The 19955-nt window shown below is 38.1% G+C and overlaps 1 protein-coding gene across 3 annotated transcripts in view; it reads left to right on the forward strand.

The window, feature by feature from the left end:
* The first annotated feature begins 360 nt into the window (after nt 1–360).
* Nucleotides 361–19955, forward strand: part of CAMSAP2 (calmodulin regulated spectrin associated protein family member 2) — a 154677-nt gene continuing 135082 nt past the window's right edge. For all 3 annotated transcript variants that reach the window (XM_069074526.1, XM_069074524.1, XM_069074525.1), the window contains exon 1: nt 361–765. In XM_069074526.1, coding sequence (XP_068930627.1) covers nt 624–765 — 142 coding nt within the window. In that variant the 5' untranslated portion in view covers nt 361–623. The remainder of the gene's footprint in view (nt 766–19955) is intronic.

The following is a 19955-nucleotide window of genomic DNA, read 5'->3' on the forward strand; positions in this document are numbered from 1 at the left end:
CCTCCCCTCTCCTATCGCCCCCGTTCCCGCCGGGTACCCCCGCCCCCTCAGGGAGCGCGCGGGCGCGCGCGCCAACCCGGGGCCGCCCGGGGCCCGGCCCGGCTCGGAGGGCAACGACGGCTTCTTTTCCACGATGTGATTTTTAAGATCTCCCTTCACCCCTTCCCCCGCCCCTTCGGGGGCATCCGATTCCGGGGCCTCCCCGCCCTCCACACTGCCCCTCTCCGTCCTCGTCCTCGGGGCGGGCGAGGGCAGACAAAGAGGGAGGCAGCGGCGGCCAGAGCACCCAGACAAGACCCTCCCCCTGCACTTACCCCCCACGGACCCACGCGTGGACCCCCCGAGGGCGGCCCGGAACAGCCCGCTCCGCGCCTTTCCTATGCCGGGGCGGAGGCGGTCGCGGCAGCGCTGGAGGAGGCCGGCCCTGTGCTCGGACAGCTGAGATTCTCGGGCCTCTGTCCGGGCTTGGACAGTTTGATTAAGCTCCCGAGCGCGTGGACCTCCACCCTCCCTCCTCCTCCCCTTCTTCCTCTCCATCTTCCCCCTCCCCCGATCCCCGGGGCGGGGAGTCGACGATCATGTGAAGGTGAGAAGCAGGACAGCCCTAGGAGCCGTCGGGAAAGATGGGGGATGCTGCTGCAGACCCGAGGGAGATGAGGAAGACCTTCATTGTTCCAGCCATCAAGCCCTTTGACCATTATGATTTTTCCAGGGCCAAGATCGCCTGCAATCTGGCCTGGTTGGTGGCGAAAGCCTTCGGGACAGGTAGGTGGTACCTGGTGGCTGCCTCCCTTTAAGCCTGCTCCTTTCTCCCCGTTTTTTGTATCTGCCTCCCCCCTGCCACCCCTTGCCACCCATGCCTGGATGCTTTTCATAACAGGCTGAGTAATCAATATGACTAGAGACTGTAGGAGGAGATGGCGATAAGGAAAATGAAATGAAAACAGCAGGCACTCACTCAGCTGCGTGCCAAGCACTGGACTAAGGGCTCAGGATACAAAGAAAGGCAGAAAGATGATCCGAGCTCTTTCTGGTCCGGTGGCATTTTTTTTCTTTTTTAAAGCAAAACCTTTAATGTACATTTTTTTCTTCCTTGGGCAGCTTTTTGTGTGTGTTTTTGCATTGAATAGTATTTTCCCCTTTACGAATAATTTTGATTACACCACCAGGAATTCTAGCTTCTTCCATGTAAGAGGAGGGTGGGTGGCGCACAAGTGCATTATTGATTTTGACATTTGTGAGGTGGCAGCCATTCAGGAAAGGTAAGGTTAGTCCTTCAAGAAATATTTCTTTTATTACTCTGTATTGTCAGGATCACTTCTCCTGTTCCCGTCTATAAAGTCCATACATTGAGGCTTATTTTGATGATTTTGCAGAATGAGATGCCTTATTATCTAAAATTTGAGATTTTAGGGAATGACCCGTTCATTCTCTTGCAGTAATGCAAACTCTTCCCCCACCCCCTCAAATGGTTTTAGTTGATGGAAACATTTATGAAAGTGTCAATTGAAAGTTACTCCAAGGTGCTGTTTTTGGATGGTATATAGTCAGTGAGGAGAGTGCTGGAGTTGTCAGCACCCTGCTTCAGACCTGAGTTCTGAAATTTATTAGTTATGTGTGAACATGGACAGGTTATAGGAGGATCATAGATTTAGAGATGAAAGATTCTTGGAGGGCATTCATTTAACCCCCTCATTTGACACTGAAGAGAGATAAAGTACCTGCCCAGGGTCACACAGGTAGAATTTGACAGTGTACTGTTTCCTCATCTGTAAAATGGGGATAAATAATACCAGTACAACCCACCTTGTGGCATTCTTTTGAGGCTCAAATGAGATAATGTTGGTTGCACTTTTAAATGCTATGTAAAGATCAGCTGTTATTAAACATAGTTCATCCCATCTTTCCAAAATGTGGGCAGGATCCTCCAGTTAAGAATTCTGCAACTGTTGGAGTTTGGAGCGCATGTTATGGAATGTGTAAAGTACTCTCTTACCTTTCATATAAAGATGCTTATTGGAAAGGGTGATGGATTTGTATATAATCAGGAGGAACTGGGTTGAATCCTGGCTTTGACAACCAACTTTGATTCTCAGCTTCTTTTTAGGGGCTTGTTCTTGAAAAGCATGTAGTAAAACTTTAAATGCTGTTTAAAGGTACATTGTAACTAAGCTTTTTAGAGTTCATGACTTCTCAGTTTGTGAATTTTTAATCTGAGACTTCATGAAAACAGTTTTTTAATATTTAAAATGTTTCTAATCTAGATGTTCATTGTTGAGGGTTCTACAATAGGTAAAGTATTTTGGGGGGTGGGGAGTTGCATAAATTTTACTTCTTAAACTTGTTATTGCCAAGGATTTTCAGTTTACATATTTAGGTTAATTAGTCAAGTATATGAATGTTCTTAGAAGAAATGCTTTATCTATTTTTGAAATTGACTGTGACTCACACTTTAATATTGGTTTTGACAGCACTAATTTTATTTTTTAAATCTATAAATACAGAAAGTATGTCTGTAAAACATCATTTCGTTCAAGTTGGCTTAAAATAAATTTTATACTTTAATGTGCCTTTTGGAGTTTGTACTTGCCCCTTTAGTTTTTCTGTATAAAATAACAAAGCATGATAATTATATCTGGGATTTTGGACCCCAAAATAATATATACTCCTTCCAAGTTAAATTTACATGGTAGTGTTCTAAGTGATACATAAACATGCATTTTGACATTTTTGTCATGTTTAACATGTCTAACTCATAAACATGTACAAACCTTAGGGTGTCAAAATTGGATATTAGAAGAGCAATATAAGCAGTTGTATTTTTATTCTGACTTATGCAACAATATATTGGTTCTTTTTTTCTTTTTAAAAAGGTTTTATTGGTAGCTTTTGCCTCTTCACATTGAACCCACCCTAGTAACAAAGAAAAACAAGCAAAAACATCTAGAGACCTTGTGTGACAGTATATGCAATATGAAATTTATGTTTGAAATGAAAATGGTGTTGAATTTCTAGAAAAGTATCCAGAGATGAAAGGGAAAAAATGTGTGTTGGCACTTGTTACATTTTAATTACAATCTAATTTAAATCTGTACCAAATTAGGATCAGATCTGGAAGGGAACTTCAGATGCTATCTAGTCTAGTCTCCTTATTCTACAGATGGGGAGACTGAGGCCAAGGGCAGTTAAGTCATTTGTTCTGAGTCACACAGGTGCTAAGCATCACTCTTTCACCAACTTTGTTAAATGGAGCTATTTTCAGATGGGCCACTCAGCCCCTTTTCAGGCTAGAGTTAAAACATCAGTCTTAAAATATTTTTTTCCTTTTTCAAAAGACTTTTAAAAGTTATTTAAGTCTTTTAAAAAGTGATTTTAAACCTTAAAAAGGCTTTAAAATGGTAGTCTTGTTTCATTTGAACTGCTGGACTGGGATTGGCTTCTGTCTCTCACAGTACAACCGTGTGATAATGGGCAAAGCTTTAGTTTCATCTATGAAGTGGGGATAGTAATTTTTATGCCACCCACCCTGTGGGGTTGTTTTCAACAAAGTGCTTTGTAACTTTAAAGCCACAGAAATATGAAGTTATTTTGCTGAGAACATTTCCTGAGTTTGAGAGGAAAATAAAGAATAGAATTGAGATTGGGTAGAGAATTTTTTTCTTTTGTTTTTGGGGAACAGTATGGAGTAGTGGAAAGAACACTGGATATAGAGTTAGACAAACCTGGGTTTAAATCCTGCCACTGACGCTTAGTAGCTGTGTGAGCTTGGCCAGGCACTTCAACTTGCTGTGAGTCTGTTTCCTATCTGTAAGAAAAGGAAAAATAATGTTCAGACCACATGCCTCACATTATCGTGAAGCTTAAAAATTTGCTATGTAAATGCGAGCTGCTTCCGAAAACTTTTATCCTGTTTATACCATAATTTGAAGTTGAAACTTAAAATTTTACCTTGGATTTGAAGGTCCTAGCTCTATTAAGTAGAAAATGGCCTAGGTCTGAGAGGCATCAATGAACCACTTTAACTCATTGTGACTGAATAAGTAAAAGAGTAATTATTGTCCATGAGTGTTGGGAGAAAAACTTGGCATAAGCAGAATTTTTCTGACTTAGTTTTGACCCTTGGGGAGAGAGAATATATTAACTGTGACTAAAGAGGTTTGAGTGAGCATAGGCAGTCACTTACTTTGGTCTTGTTCTCAGAATGGACAGAAATACTATTCATGCTGGAGATTAACTGCATTAATCCTTTATGTAGATTTTGTAGGTTAGCAATGGGGACCTTCTGCTCTAAGTGGTAGAGTGAAGGGAACTGACTTCAGACACAGCAAGACCTGGGTTCAATTTCAGTTTCTGACATGTCCTGACTATAATCTTGGAAAAGTCATTTAAGCTTCTCAGTGCCTAAGACACCTTTCTAAGACTAGAAAAGGGAAAATTCTCACTGCAGTTCTGCACACTAATGAAATCACAGACATTGGCAGAAAAATTGTTTGTTTTGTTTTCACCTCATCTTTCCTCATTCTGTTAACATTGTAAATAATTCCCCTTTCCTTCCTTTTTAAGATCATGGGGCAATGAAACAGTAAACCTTTATTTCTGTATATTTTGGCAGGTCCTTCCTATTAAACTGGAAAAGTTTTTTAGAAAACAAAAAAGACCTTAGAATTGGAAGGAACTGTAGGGGGTATATAGCCTAACCCTTTCTTTTTGCAGATGAGGTAACTGAGGCCCAGAGAGTTTTAAGTGACTTGCCCAGAGTTTGACAGGAAGCATAGGCCAGTCCTCAGACTCCAAATCAGCACGCTTTTCATTGTAGCATACTGCCTTCAATGAGGACCTTACAGTGTATTGGTGGGGATAACATTTACATATTTAAATACATACAGAATAAATACAAATTAAATTCAACTTAATTAAATACGAAGTAGTTAAGGAGGAAGGGCACTGTGGGAACTTACCAATTGGATCAGTCAGGAAAGGCTTCATGTAGAAAGTATTGCTTGAGCTGCATCTTAAAGTAAGGGATTCTATGATGCAGAGGTGAGGAAAGAGTGGAGGCCAACTAGTGAAAAGGCATGGAATTTGTGAGAGGGATGAATGTGATAAATGGTGAGAAGGCCAGTTTGGATGGATTGTAGACTCTGGGAAGAGATGTAATGTATAATAAATAGGCTAGAAATGTAGATTGGGGCCAGGTTGTGTAAAGCCTTACAAGTCCCAACAAAGAAGTTTATATTTTATACTAAATGGAATAGGGAACCATGGGTTAGTTTAGTAGAGGAGTGATATAGTCCAATCTGTGCTTAAGGAAAGTCACTTTGGCAGCTATGTGGAGGATGGGTTAAAGTGGTGAAAGACTAGGTAGGAAGCCATTGCAGTAGTCTATTTAAGAGGCCATGAAAGCCTCAAGTAAGGTGGTATCTGAGTAGAGAAAAGGGATTGGGTTTGAAAGATCTTATGGAGGTAGACAGCAAGATCTGGTGACTGATTAGATATGTGAGGTTAAGGGAGAACGAAGAGTTAAAGGTATAAAACCAAGGTTATGAACCTGGGAGACTATAAGTATTGTGGTTCCTTCAGCAGAAATAGGGAAGTTTGGAAGATGGTTGATTCTGGGGGAAAAGATAAATTCTGTTTTAGACATAGTCAGTTTGAAATGTCTAGTAGGCAATTTGGGACATCTCTCTCAGGGCAGATGCTGTGGCTGCACATACAGGTCTGTGAGTCATCAGCATAGAGATAATTTAAAACTATAGGAACTGATGAGAGTGTGTATACAGAGAAAATCAAGGGACCTGGAAACAGTCTTGTGGGAACACCTGCAGTCAGGGCTGGGTTTGAAGAATGAACCTACAAAATAAACTGAGAAGGAAGGGTTAGACAGATTGCAGAAGCAGGAGAGGGCAGTGTCATGAAAAACTGTAGGAGAAGGGGTATTACCTGTGTCAAATGCTGCGGAGAGGTCAAGAAATATCAAGCCTGAGAAAAGACCAGCACATGTGGCACATAGGAGGAGTTTGTTGGTAACTGCAGAAAGCATTTTAGTTCAGTGAAGAGGCTGAAGCAAGTGAGAGAAGTGAGGCTGTGAATTTAGAGGTTCAGTGCCCATGAACACTTTAAAGGTGTCTTTGGAATTCTGTTAATATTTCTTCAATAAAATCAATTTGATCTTGGCATGTGGTTTATGCTAAGAGTCCTTTGAAAATAAAGGGTAACATCTTCAGATGTGATATAATCTTAGTGGTTGTCACCCTTTTCCAGTTTTGGGATAATATAAAATGGACAATTACTTCCTGAAAACTTGTTCTCCCCTTAGGTTTACCAGCTAGGATTTTTCTCTTCCTTTCCCCTTCTCTTCCCATATCCAGTGAGTTGTCAGGTCTTATTGGTGGTTCTACCTCTAATTTCTTTCATCTATCCTCATTCACACCTATTCCTTCCTCAGTAGGAAGGTTACTAGGCTACTAATCTAGGCCACCATCTTCTCTTACATGGATTATTACAATAGGTATCCAATAGATCTCTTGTGTACCTTCCTTCAGTCTGCTCTCTGATCCATTTTTCACAGAGCTGCCAAAGTTATCATAGGATGGTAGATGTAGAATAGGAAAGGACTTCGGAAACTTTGTTGAACTTCTGGTTCAACAATCGCCTTTTACAGATGAGGAAACTGAGACTAGTGTGGTTGTTTAAGGTCACATAGGTAGTAATTATCATAAGTGGGATTTGAATAGCAGTCATCTTATTCGAGAACCAGTATTCTTTTTTTCCTTTTTTTTTTTTCCTATTAGTTTACAACATTCAGTTCCACGAGTTTTTGAGTTCCAAATTCTCCCCTCCCCCCCCCAACACACATACCCCCCTTGGCAGCATGCAATCCAATTTAGGTTCTGCATATACTTTCACATTAAACATTAGTCAAGTAGCAAAGAAGAATTATAACCAACGGAATGAATAATGAGGAAGAAGAAACAAAACAAAATGAAACAAACAAGAGAGAGCAAGTAGTTTGCTTCAATCTGCATTGGGACTTTGGAGTTGTCTTACAACCTTGTATTTCTAAGAAGAGCCCAATCTACCAAAGTTAGTCATCACAGATATGATGTGTCTTGTAATTGTGTACAATGTTCTCCTGGTTCTGCTTCCCTCATTCAGCCTCAGTTTATATAAGACTTTCCAGGTTATGATGAAGGCTGGCTGCTCATTTCTTATGGCACAATAGTATTCCATTACATTCATATACCACAATTTGTTTAGCCATTCCCCAATTGAAGGACATCCCATTGATTTCCAATTCTTTGCCACCACAAAAAGAGCTGTTATAAATATTTTTGTACATCTAGCAGAACCAGCATTCTTTCCACCAAACCAGGCTGTCTCCTAAATATTCTTAGAGAACAGTCCTGATCATGATAACCCCTGGCTTCAGTGACTTTCTGTTGCCTTTAAAATAAAACACAGATTCCTTTGTTTGGAAAACCCTCATGACTCCACCTTATTTTTTTAAACTAATTAAAATGCTTTACACTACACTGTTATATGTCTACTTAGTATTTTCTATACATGAAATATTTTTCATCTTCCTGCTTTTAGACAGGCTCTCCCTTGGAAGTAAGAACCATTCCTGGAATGGTTTCTCTCCTCACTTTCATGTATTGCCTTCTCTAGCTCCCATACAGGATTTTCCCACTTGCAGATTCCCCCCTCCCTAAATACATTGTATTTATTTATCTGTATCTATATTGTTTACCCTTATAGGATGTAAAATCATTTGGAAAGAGACTTTCATTTTTATCTTTGTATCTTCAATGTCTAGCACGGTGCTGGAAACATAGTAGGTACCTAGTAAGTTCTTTGAACTTAATGAACTGCATGGATAAACATCAGAAATGGAATGATCTAAAAATAAATTTTAGAAATAAAATAAAAAGTAAGTGATTTTTAATACTTCAAAATATTTGACTTAATCTGGGTATTCATTTTATTACTGTGTGAATCCCTCCATAAGTGTGCCAGCCAAAAAGTTATCATCTCATAGACAACCAACCCCTTCTAAGCTTAGCTAAATTGGTCCTTAGATGCTAGACAAGTTCATATGGACCATGGCGATTTAGATCTTGAAGGATTTAGAGCTGGAAGGATTTTCTGAAGCCATCTAAATCATCTTAGCCTCTCTCCCATTTTGCAGATGATGAGCTGAGTATCAGAGAGGTTAAATTCCAGGTACAAGGTCAAAAAGTAGTTATGTAGTAGAGCAAAGGTACTATGGAAAATTCAGTTAGTTATAACAGACTTCTTTGTCCACCAAAAGTTTATGGCTAACTAATTAGTATATGGAAAAACTGTGTTGCCAAGCAGTATATATGTGTCTTATGCATGGGGACTAAGTCTCCTAGAAATCTTCTTTGATCTACATTAAAGAGGAAGTGTCAGTAGAGGTGGGCCTTCAGGAAGACATAAAATAGATACGTGGAAGGCATCAGTGGCTGGTGGAGGGTATGCCAGGTAGAGGTAACATGATGGAAAGCAAGACAGGAAAATGCAAGATGCATTAATAGAATAGTTCAGGATGGGCAGAGCATTGAATAAGATACTCACCTATTTATGTGAATAGATACATGATCTTTCTATATCTCTGCATAGATATATGGAAGGTAGTGGCAGTTAGGGCAGAAAAGATAGTTTTGTAGTGACGATTTTGGATGGTCTTGACAGCTAAATAAGGAGTTTTGGATTTGTTTCCTGTATTCCAGAGAAATTCCAGAGAATTTTACTTGTGCTCCACCATTAAACAAAGAAATAATTTTGCTGTAGTTTATCATGATTTTATTATAGTTATATAGTATAGTACCTGAGGCTTAAAAAAATAGAATGAAGCATAGCATCCTTTCCAGATTTTAATCCTATCAATCAACAGAGTTTTATATAAGTATGTACTATATGCTAAGATACTGGGTTAGGTTTGGGAAATACAACCATAAAAACAATTCCTTTTCTTAAGGAGCATCTTATTCCAGAAGATAACATGTAAACATGAGAGTACAAAGTAGGTACGTTGAAATTTAGTGGAAGAGGGTACTAGTTAGCTGGGAGGATATTGGAAAGGTCTTCTGGAGGATGTTTGAGTTTTGATGTTTGAGTTGAGCTTTGAAGGGAAACACCTAGTATTGTTTGGGGTGGAAGTGAGAAAAGAGTTGATCCTCAGAAAGGGGAACAGCTAGTTTAAAGACAGAGCAAGAGATGGAATGCTGTGTGTAAAGAATAGCAAGAAAGCCAGTTTGATTGGATTGTAGAGTGGAAAACTCAGCAGTGTATAATAATTTTTTTCTGAGGCTTCCACTTTCCTTCTAGTCACCTGGGTTTGCAACTCCTGCTTACCCTGCATAGCTAATCAGTTGTCACAGATTGTCATTTTTACTTTCACAACAACTTGAAAGTTCCCTTCTCTTTACTCATACAGCCACCACTCTAATTCAAGCTTTCACTACTTTTTGACCTTGAAATTGCTCTTCTTGTCTCAAGTCTTTCCCAACTTCAGTCCATCCTCCACATAGCTGCCACAGTGATTTTCCTTAAACACAGGTCTTTACATCTTGCTCCTTCACTCAATAAATTTCATTGGCTTCATATAACTTGTAGCATCAGATATAAACACCTTTGTCTAGTATTTAAATCCCTCACAGCTTAGCTCTGTTCTACCTTTCCAGCCTTACTACAGATTACTCCCCTTCATACACATTGAGTTTAAGCCAATTAAGTGGTCTTACTGTTCCTTACACATAACTTTAAGTCTCCTCCTGTTTCTGCCTTTGCATTGGCTAGTTCCTAATGTCAGAAATGTGCTTTCTTCTCACCTCTGCCTCATAGAATCCATGGAGCTTCCTCAGAGCTCAGCTCAAGTGCTATTTTCTACTTAAAGCTTGATCCTCCCAACTTTTTAGTGCTTTCCTTCTCAAATGATCTTGTATCTATTTTGTATATACATGAATACATACATTCTTAGGTATACACATATGCAGCTAGATTTTGTGCCTCTTGAGTATAGAGAATATATTTCACTTAGGTCTTTGTATGCTTGGTTCACGGCACAGTGTCTGGTACCTACCTATTTGTTACCTATCAAGTATATAATAAATACTTACTGATTATTGAATGAATGAAGCAAATTGGAGCTAGGTTGTAAAAGGCTTTAAATGCTAAACAGAGTACTTTGTATTATTTGATACTAGAGGTATATTGGAGTTTGAGAAAGGGGTGACATGGTCAGACCTAAGTTTAAGGAAAAATCATTTTGGTATATGTGTAGGGCATGGATTGGAGATGGGAGAGTTAAGACAAGGAAATCTATTAGGCTACTGCATTGGTCTAGATGACTGAACCAGGATGGAGTTGGAGAGAAGGTGATAAATGTGAGAGATGTGCTGGTAGAACCAAAAAGACTTGTCAACTGATTAGGATGTGTGGAGTAAAGGTAATTGAGGAGTTATGGATAACTCTGAGGTAGTGAACCTTTGTGACTGGGATGTTGGTGATGCCCTCAGTTGAAATAGGGAAGTTTGGAGGAGGGTTCGGTTTGGGTGGAAAGGTTATAAAGTTTTTATTTGAACATGTTGAGTTTGAGGTACCTATGGGACATGCAGTTTCAACTGTCCAGTAGGCAGTTGGTGTTGGGAGACTAGATCTCACCTGTATATCTGTATAGCTATATGTCTGGAGAGTCATCAGTTGCAGAGATAATTTAATTCATGACAGCTGAGGTGACATAATTTAATTCATGACAGCTGAGGTCACTGAGAAGGGTGTGGACTATAAAGAGAGAACAGAGGGAACCTGGATAGAGCTTTGGGATGCACTCACAGATAGAGTATAGGATAATGGATGACGATTCAGTGAAAAATATCGAGGGATAGCCAGACAAATGGGAGAACCGAAAGAGAAGGTTCCTGAAAATCCGGAGATTAGAGAAGGGTACTTGGGAGTGTGTGTCTGTGTGTGTCTGTGTCTGGGGGAGGCGGTCAGCAGTGTCAAGTACTATAAATAACAATTATGAAGTGATGGCAAAGAAAACTTAAACGAGAAAATTCTTAACCATCCTTTCCTTACAAATTTTAGGAAGATAGGTACTTTTTCTTTGGTTAGGATATTCATATTTGCAAGTTTTCTATAGGAATTTCAATTTAATGTTAAATTTTTTTGGAGGGGGTCTGTTCTGATTTTCTTAGATATTGTGTTTAGTGTCCTGCTTTATGCTTTGTCAAGTCTATAGCTCTTTTTCTATTGGTAAATGGGATGTTGATGTTTAGCAGACAAAATGAATAATTATTTTTAATTAATATATTTTAGTTACAGTGGCCTAGGTTCATTAGTAGTGATTAAATTTGATGCTTAATTGTGATTAGTAATTGTACTTATTTAGTATTGTTTCATCTTTGTGTGTTTTTAAAACATACTCTTGTAATGTCATTTTGAATTATATGGCTGATAGTACTATTTATTTTATTTTCAGCCCATTTATTTACCTTCCTCCCTTTGAGGAGGAAGCAGTCTTAAGCAATCTGTTGTTCAGATTGTCTCTGTATTGAAATAGAATATCTATCCCATACCAACTTTAGCGTTTTGAGATCGTTAGAAGAAAAGTCTTAAGTCAGTCATCAAGCATTTATTTAGCATATTCTATGTGCTAGGAACTGTCCTAAGCACTTGTAATGTAATGCCAAGCAAAGGCAACTTCCCAGGTTCAAAATACCAGCATAGGTGCTCTCTATTTTATTCAGTGACAAACCAAGAACAGAGAAGATCAAAACATGACATCATTCAAAATACAGCATTTACTAAGTGTGATTAAATAATCTCCAAGCACTACCCCACCCCAGGACCTTCCAATCATTCAATCAATTACAGAAAGGTTCCCAGACCCCTGCAACAACAGCACTGTCCTTCACCAGTGGACAGTATTCACTCTGTCTGCAGGACAGTCTCCAGACCCCTGCAACAACAGTACTGTCCCTCACCAGTGGACAGTATTCACTCTCTGTCTGCAGGACAGTCTCAGGGCTTCTTAGCGAACAGCCAGGTTCCAGGACTTCTTCAACAAAAGGACTGTCTTTCACCAGTGGACAAATATGGCAAAACAACATCAAAACAGACAGACAAAGTACCAGCAAAACAGCCATGTCTCCTCAGTCCTTGGCAGCTCAGGGGGCAGGTCTCAAAAGCCCAGGGCAATTCAAAGCGGCCACCAGCAATTCTCTTAACCTCTCTCTCTCCACGAGGTGCTGCTTCCAAAAAGATCTTCCGCCTCTCTCTAGTGTCTCTCCAAATCTACATCACCAGCTCCTCCCAGTTCAGGACTTTCTTTTCACATCAACAAGCCCATCCCACAGGTGGGATTAACAAACTCTGGGTTTTAACACAATCAATTTGAAAACCAAGCCAATACAGGGGAATCTTTAATTGCCATTACTATCACAGCACTGGAGATACAAAGAGACAAAAAATAGTCACTGTTGCCAAAGAGCTCACAGTTTCATGGGGGAGACAACATGAACCTAACTATGTACAAACAAGTTATCTACAGGATAAATTGGAGATAATCAGTAGAGCATTAAGGGGAAGGACTTCTTGTGAAGGCAGGATTTTATCTGTGGATTGAGGGAAGCCAGGAGCAGAGAGTTCCAGGTATGGGGGACAGCCAAGGATAATGCAGTCAGGCAATGGAATGTTTGAGGATTCACAGGAAGGACAGTGTTATTGGGGTGTACATGGGGGTACAAAGTGTACTTTGGAGTAACGTATAAGAAGATTAGAAATGGGGGAGGTTTTGAAGGGCTTTGAGTGCCAAATGGGGATTTTGTGTTTGATCCTGGAGGTGATAGAGAATCACTGGGGTTTTTTAAATAGAGTAATGGCATAGTTAAACCTGCATTTTAGGAAGATTACTTTGATAGCTGAATGGTGGGTGGTATGGAGTAGGGAGAGTCTTGAGGCAGGGAGACCAAGTAGCAGGCTATTGCAGTAGTCTAGCTGTGAGGTGATAAGGGCCTGAATCAGGTTGATGTCAGTGTCAGGAGAGAAGGTGGGGCATATACAGGAGATGTTATAAGGTAAAACCAAGGACTTGGCAACAGATCAGATTTGGTGGGGGAGAGAGTGAGGAGTCAAAGATAAATTCTTTTTTTTTTTTTTTTAAGCAATTGGGATTAAGTAACTTGCTCAAGGTTACCCAGCCAGTTATTTCTGGGTGTGGTGCTAAGTATCTGAGTGAGGATTTGATCCCCAGGTCATCCCAACGCTGGGACCGGTGCTCTAACTTGCTGAGCCACCTGGCCGCCCCTCAAGGATAAATTCTTAGGTGACTGGGAGAATGGTGGTGCCCTCAACAGTAATGGGAAATGTCAAATGGGAAGGCTTTGGGGGGAAAGAAAATGAGTTCAGTTTTGGACATGTTGAATTTAAGAAGTCTGTGGAACATTCACTTTCAGATGTTAGTAGGTAGATGGAAATGGGAGTCTGGAGAATGGGACCAGATAAGTAGATCTGAGAATCATCAATGTAAAGATGATCATTGAGTCTGGGAGAACAGATAAAATCACCAAGAGAAATAGTCTGGAGGGAGAAGAAAAGAGGGCCTTAAATCAGAGTCCTGGAGGACACCCTCTATTAATTGTGACTTAGAGGAAGATCCTGCAAAAGAGAATGGTCAGACAGGTGGGAAGAGAACAAGGATAGAATAATAATAACAATTCATGTTTCTAGAGTCATTATTGTTAACAAAATACTTTCTTTCCAAAAGCCCTGTAGGTATGTAATATCTAATATTATCTCTGTTTTAGAGTTAAGGAAACTGCAGCTGAGAGAATTGGAAAAAGACTTGCCTGTGATCCACACAGATCAAAAGTATCAGAGCCAGGATTTGATTTCAGGTTTTTCCTGAACTTTTCCAAGTTCAACACTTATTCTGATATAACTGTCTTCCTCTCTTTTAAAAAACTCAAGCTACATAAATTATATGCATTTTATATTTAGTTTTTTTTTTTAAATTTACTTTTAGTTTACAGCATTCAGCTCCATAACTTTTTGAGTTCCAAATTCCCCCCACCTCCCACCCCATGGCAGCATGCAATCCGATATAGATTCTACATATTAAACATTAGTCAGTTTGTAAAGAAGAATTATAACCAATGGAATGAACAACGAGGAAGGAGAAACAAAACAAAACAAATGAAAAAGAGAGTAAGTAGCTTGCTTTAATCTGCAGTCAGACTCCATAATTCTTTCTCAGGCTATGGATAGATATAGCCTTTTCCATCTTGAGTCTTTTGGAGTTGTCCTATAACCTTGTATTACTTAGAAGAGCCCAGTCTATCAAAGTTAGTCATCACAGATACAATGTGTCTGTAATTGTGTATACAGTATTCTCTTGGTTCTGCTTCCCTCACCTAGCATCAGTTTATGTAAGACTCTTCAGGTTATTATGAAGTCTGTCTGCTCCTCATTTATTATAGCACAGTAGTATTCTATTACATTCATATATCACAACTTTTTTAGCCATTCCCCAATTGATGGACATCCCCTTGATTTCCAATTCTTTGCCACCACAAAAAGAGCTGCTATAAATATTTTTGTATATACAGGTTCTTTTCCCATTTGTATGATTTCTTTGGGATACAGCCCTAGAAGTGTTATTGCTGGGTCAAAGGGTATGCATATTTTTATACCCCTTTGGGCATTGTTCCAAATTGCTCTCCAGAATGGCTGGATCAGTTCACAACTCCACCAACAATGTCAGTGTTCTAATTTCCCCACATTCTCTCCAGCATTTATAATTTTTCTGTTTTGCCATGTTAGCCAATCTGACCAGTGAGATGTGGTACCTAAGAGTTGTTTTGATTTGCATTTCTCTATTCAATAGTGATTTAGAGCATTTTTTCATATGCTTATAGATCTTTAATTTCTTTCTCTGTAAATTACCTGTTCATATCCTTTGACCGTCTATCAATTGGGAAATGACTTGTATTTCTATAAATTTGATTCAGTTCTCTATTTTAGAAATGAGGCCTTTATTGGAGACATTGGTTGTAAAAATTCTTTCCCAGTTTTCCACTTCCCTCCTAACCTTGGTTACATTGGCTTTGTATAAAAACTTTTCAATTTAATGTAATCAATAATAAAATTATCCATTTTGCATTTCGTGTCTGTTTCTTGTTTGGTCATAAATTCTTCCCTTCTCCATAAATCTGATGGGTAAACTATTCTTTACTCTCCCAAATTGCTTATAGTAGCAGCCTTTATATCTAAATCCTGAACCCATTTAGACTTTATTTTGGTATACAGCATAAGATATTGGTCTATGCCCAGTTTCTGCCATACTATTTTTCAATTTTCCCTTATTTTTAGTTTTTATAAACACTAAAATGATTTTCATCTTCATATGTACATATCTGGATTTTCCTGAGATAATTATCATTCCCATTTTACAAAGTTTTAAAAAATATTTTTATCATTGTAACCAAATTAGAGAAAAATAGAGGTTTCTCTTATATATAAGATATAATATAATAATATATAAGAAGAATTCCAAATTCTTGTAAATTTTTTTACTTCTTTGTATTTGAATCCTGGGTTTTCTACCTGATGCAGGCTACTTGATCTCTAGACTTCAATCTCCTTGTCTGTAAAATAAAGTGGTTGGGCTAGATAATCTTTAAGGTGTCATTAAGCCTTTATTCATATATGGTCCTGTGGTTTTTCAGGAGGAACTTGTCCGTCCTGCTCCCCTCCCCGCCATGAGAATATTAAAAGTTAACAGAGGAAACTGCTTTTTTTTTGGAAAGACAAACTCCAAGATCTGTGTGTGAGCTTTGAAAGGCAACTTTTAGTTACTAAGCCTTTTTAAAAAAAAAAATCATCTTTAAAAATGATTGAGAGGCTCTTTTTTTCCTTAAAAAATGCTCTATTTTACACTGTTGTCATTCCTTAAAATTCCCCATTCTTCCCTTGTATCAAAATACAGTTAAACAAAATTTACTGATGAATTAAATGAGCAGTAGTAGTATATGCAATATTTTTTTCTGTAGTTTGCCACCTCTCTACTTTGAAGATGGGAGGTATGTTTGATTCTTAAGCCTCTGGAGTCAAGATTGGTCATTATATTGATCTGTTTTATTTTCCTTTATGTTATTGTGATTATTGCTCTCAGTTCTACTATTTAGTTCACTAAGTTTAATTTACAAATTTTCCTAAGGTTCTTTGATCTTTGTTGTTTCTCATAGTACAGTATTCCACTAGATCTGTACCATATACTTTTGTTGAGTCATACCCCAGTTTATGGTCACGTACTTTGTTTCTAGCCTTTTGCCAGTATGATAGCTCTGGTATAAATATTTGGTAATACGTGAGACCTTTTCCTCTGTCTTTGGTAAATTTGGTAGTTATGCTCACCAGTGGTATCACCAGGTCAGAGTGTATAAATAGTCTCGTTTTTCCAGAATAGCTGGACCAATTCATAGCTTTACCACAGTGTATTACTATGTCTTTCTTTTCATAGTCCCTCATTGACCTTTTACTGTTTTTGCCAATTTACTGGGAATGAGGTGAAACATAAGAATTGTTTAATTTTCATTTCTCTCATTAGTGATTCAGATCATCTTTTTATATGGTTGTTGGTAATTTGCATTTATTTTTGAAAAAAAGAGTTTTGCTGATGCATTTTATTTTTACATTACCACTCATTTCGGGAAATGTATGTCTCATACCTTTTCTGTGCTCTCCTCAGTTGAAATTTCTCTTGTAACAACGAAAAATAATTGGATCAAAATATTCAATACGGTGACTTGCCTGACAGTGTATACAACACTTTGCTCTAGAAGTCCCTTACATGTTTCTGCTGAAATGAGGAAATAAATCAAGAAGCATTTACTAAGCATGTACTATGTGTCTGGTACTGAGCTGGTGGGATACTGGTGGTAGGGATACAAAGACAGAAGATGAAACAGTTGTAGCTTTTAAGAAAATATTTTTCATTACCTGTTCTCTGGAGCTGTTATTGGTTTTTCAATTACTCAAGTGTTTACTTGCTTTTAAAGACCTTTTCATTAAACTGTTGTAATAATGTATGTTGTTATGCTGATTGTGAATATTTTGTTCTGAAGTAATACATGTAAGTCTTCCTTTGTTTCTTTGAATTCCTTCTATTTATTATTTCTTTACTACATAATATTCCAGTCTACTCATGTGCCACAGTTTATCTGACCATTCCACAATTGATAATCAGCCATTTTGTTTTCATTTTTTTTCTGTCGCTGGGTGCTGCTATGAAAAAAATTTTCTATATATTGGACTTTCTATCTTTGACCTCCTTGGAGTATATATCAATAGTAGTAGCAGCAAGGTGACATGTTAGATACAGTACTGGACCCTGAATTCAAAACCTGAGTTCAAATCTGGCCTTAGATACTTTACTAGCTGTGTGATCCTGAGCAAGTCACTTAACCATTGTCTGACTCAGTTTCTGTTGTGAAAATAAAATGAGATAATATATATATATATATATATATATATATATATATATATTTTTTTTTTTTTTTTTCCCCCCTTTTTGGAGGGCAATTGAGGTTAAGGGACTTGCCCAAAGTCACACGGCTAGTTTTCGTGTTGAGTGTCTGAGGCTGGATTTGAACTCAGGTCCTCCTGACTTCAGGGACGATGCTCTGTTCACTGTGCCACCTAGCCATCCCAGTGAGATAATATTTGTAAAGCACTTAGCACAGTGCCTGGCACATAGTAAGTGCTTAACAGATGCTTGCTCTATAAACAGCTTAATCACTTTTCTTTCATGGTATCATATCGATATCGAGAATGGTTGGACTAATTCACATCTCAGGAAATATTTTGTTACTATGCCTTTTCTCCCACAGCCCCGCCAGCATTGACTTCACTTTGGTCTTCCATTTTTCACTCTGTAATCAGCCAATTCACTTCCATATTGCCCTCAGACTGTAGAATCCTTCATCATCTCCTTACCTTCCCCAATCACCACTTAAGCTCTTGCCAACCTTATACTTGGATTACTTGTGCTATTCACATTATCCCCTACTCAGAATGCTTTTGAACAGAGCTGAGGGAAATCTCACAATCATCCTGACTTGCTGTATTTTAATTTTAGTTATCCAATTTCAACTGGATTTTCACTGTAGGAAGGCTTTTCTTTTATTCCACTCTAAAATATCCCTTCTGGATGTGGAAAAATAGGTACACTAATGCATTGTTGATGGAATTGTGAAGTGGCCCAACCATTCTGGAGAACAATTTGGAACTACAGCCAAAGGTCTAAAAAAAAGCTGTGCATACCTTTTGACATCCAGTAAGACTACTACTGGGTCTGTATCCTAAAAAGATCAAAGAAGAAGGAAAAGGACCTAAATATTTATAGCAACTCTTTGTGGAGGCAAAGAATTAGAAATTGAGATGATGCCCATCAGTTGGGAAATGACTGAACAAGTTATGGTATATGATTGTTATGGAATACTATTATGCTGTAAGAAATGACAAGGGAGAATGTTTCAGAAAAACCTGGGAAGATTTATATGCACTGATAAAAAATTCAGGGAGCAGAACTAATAGAACATTGTACACAATGAAAACATATTGTAATGATGATTGATTGTGAAAGATTTAGCTACTCTAATTAATACAGTGATCTAAGACAATTCCAAAGGACCCATGATAAAAAAAAATAGTATCTCCAGAGACTGAACTGATGAACTCGCAAATTGAAGCATATTTTTTCACTTCCTTTATCTTGATAATCTCCCCCTAGTATAGAAATGTGTCTATTGCATGGCTTAACATGTGTAGTTGATACCATATTTCTTAGCCTTCTCAGTGGGTGGGGGAGGGGCTAGAGGAAGGAAGAGAATTTGGAATTCAAAATTTAAAAAAACATGCTAAAATTTTTAAAAAATATAATCCTTCCTCGTCCTCCCCAGAGAAGCTTTTCCAATTTTTTTTTTCCTCAAACTTCCCATACTTCCCCTTCTTCCTCACTTTCAGCTAGATGGACTCTGCTGCTCTTACTTTACTCAGAAACTAGAGGCTATTTGACATGACTGTTCAAAACCTCTTGACATCATTCTTCTCTCTTTCCTTCCAGTCTTTGACAGTGTGTCTCATCTTCTTTCTAAGGATAATCCATTTATTTAATCCATTTATTGTATCTTTGATCCCATCCTCTTTTGTCATCTATAGTATCACTTATCCTCTAACTCTAATTTTCAACCTTTCCCTATCATTTCCTTGCCTACTGTTTTCAAACATGTTTTCCCCTTCTCCCGCCCACCTTCCCTAGACTCTCCCCTTCAAGTTATTATCTGTCTCCTCCCTTTCTTGGTCAAACTTCTTGAAAAACATTTCTTTGCTCCTTACCTCCACTTCTTTGCACATTCACTCCTCAACTCTAACAATCTGACATTATTCTCTCCAAAGTTATCATTGTTTCGTAACTGCTAGTTTTCCCAACTGTTTTTGTGAAATTATGGGTCCTTACTCCTAGTAGTTTTAGTATCTGGTCTTGTTGAACTTTTATGCTGCTATGTTCATTTGCTTCTGTATGTTATGTGCTTAATCTCTTCCATTGATTGACCTCTTTGTTTTTTAACTAGCTTCAAATAGTTTTGATGATTATTGTTTTGAGGTATAGTGTTATAATTTGAGATCTGGCATTGATAGACTTACTTCCCACTTAAAAAAAAGTTATTTCAAGACACATTGTTCTTCCAGATGAATTTCATTATTATTTTTTCTACTTCTCTAAAGTAATCCTTTGGTAGATGGGGATTAGTATGGCCCTGAATAATTAAAACAAATTTTTTAGCTAGTATGATATTTTACATTATATTGGAATATTCTAATATTAATAATGGGTATTTTTTAATTTATTTCCATATATTTTGTTTTTT

Source organism: Petaurus breviceps, unplaced genomic scaffold (assembly GCF_028583685.1).
Source record: "Petaurus breviceps papuanus isolate PSGF00001 unplaced genomic scaffold, PetGlider_PUasm1.0 90895, whole genome shotgun sequence".
In the NCBI taxonomy this organism is placed as follows: Eukaryota; Metazoa; Chordata; class Mammalia; order Diprotodontia; family Petauridae; genus Petaurus; species Petaurus breviceps.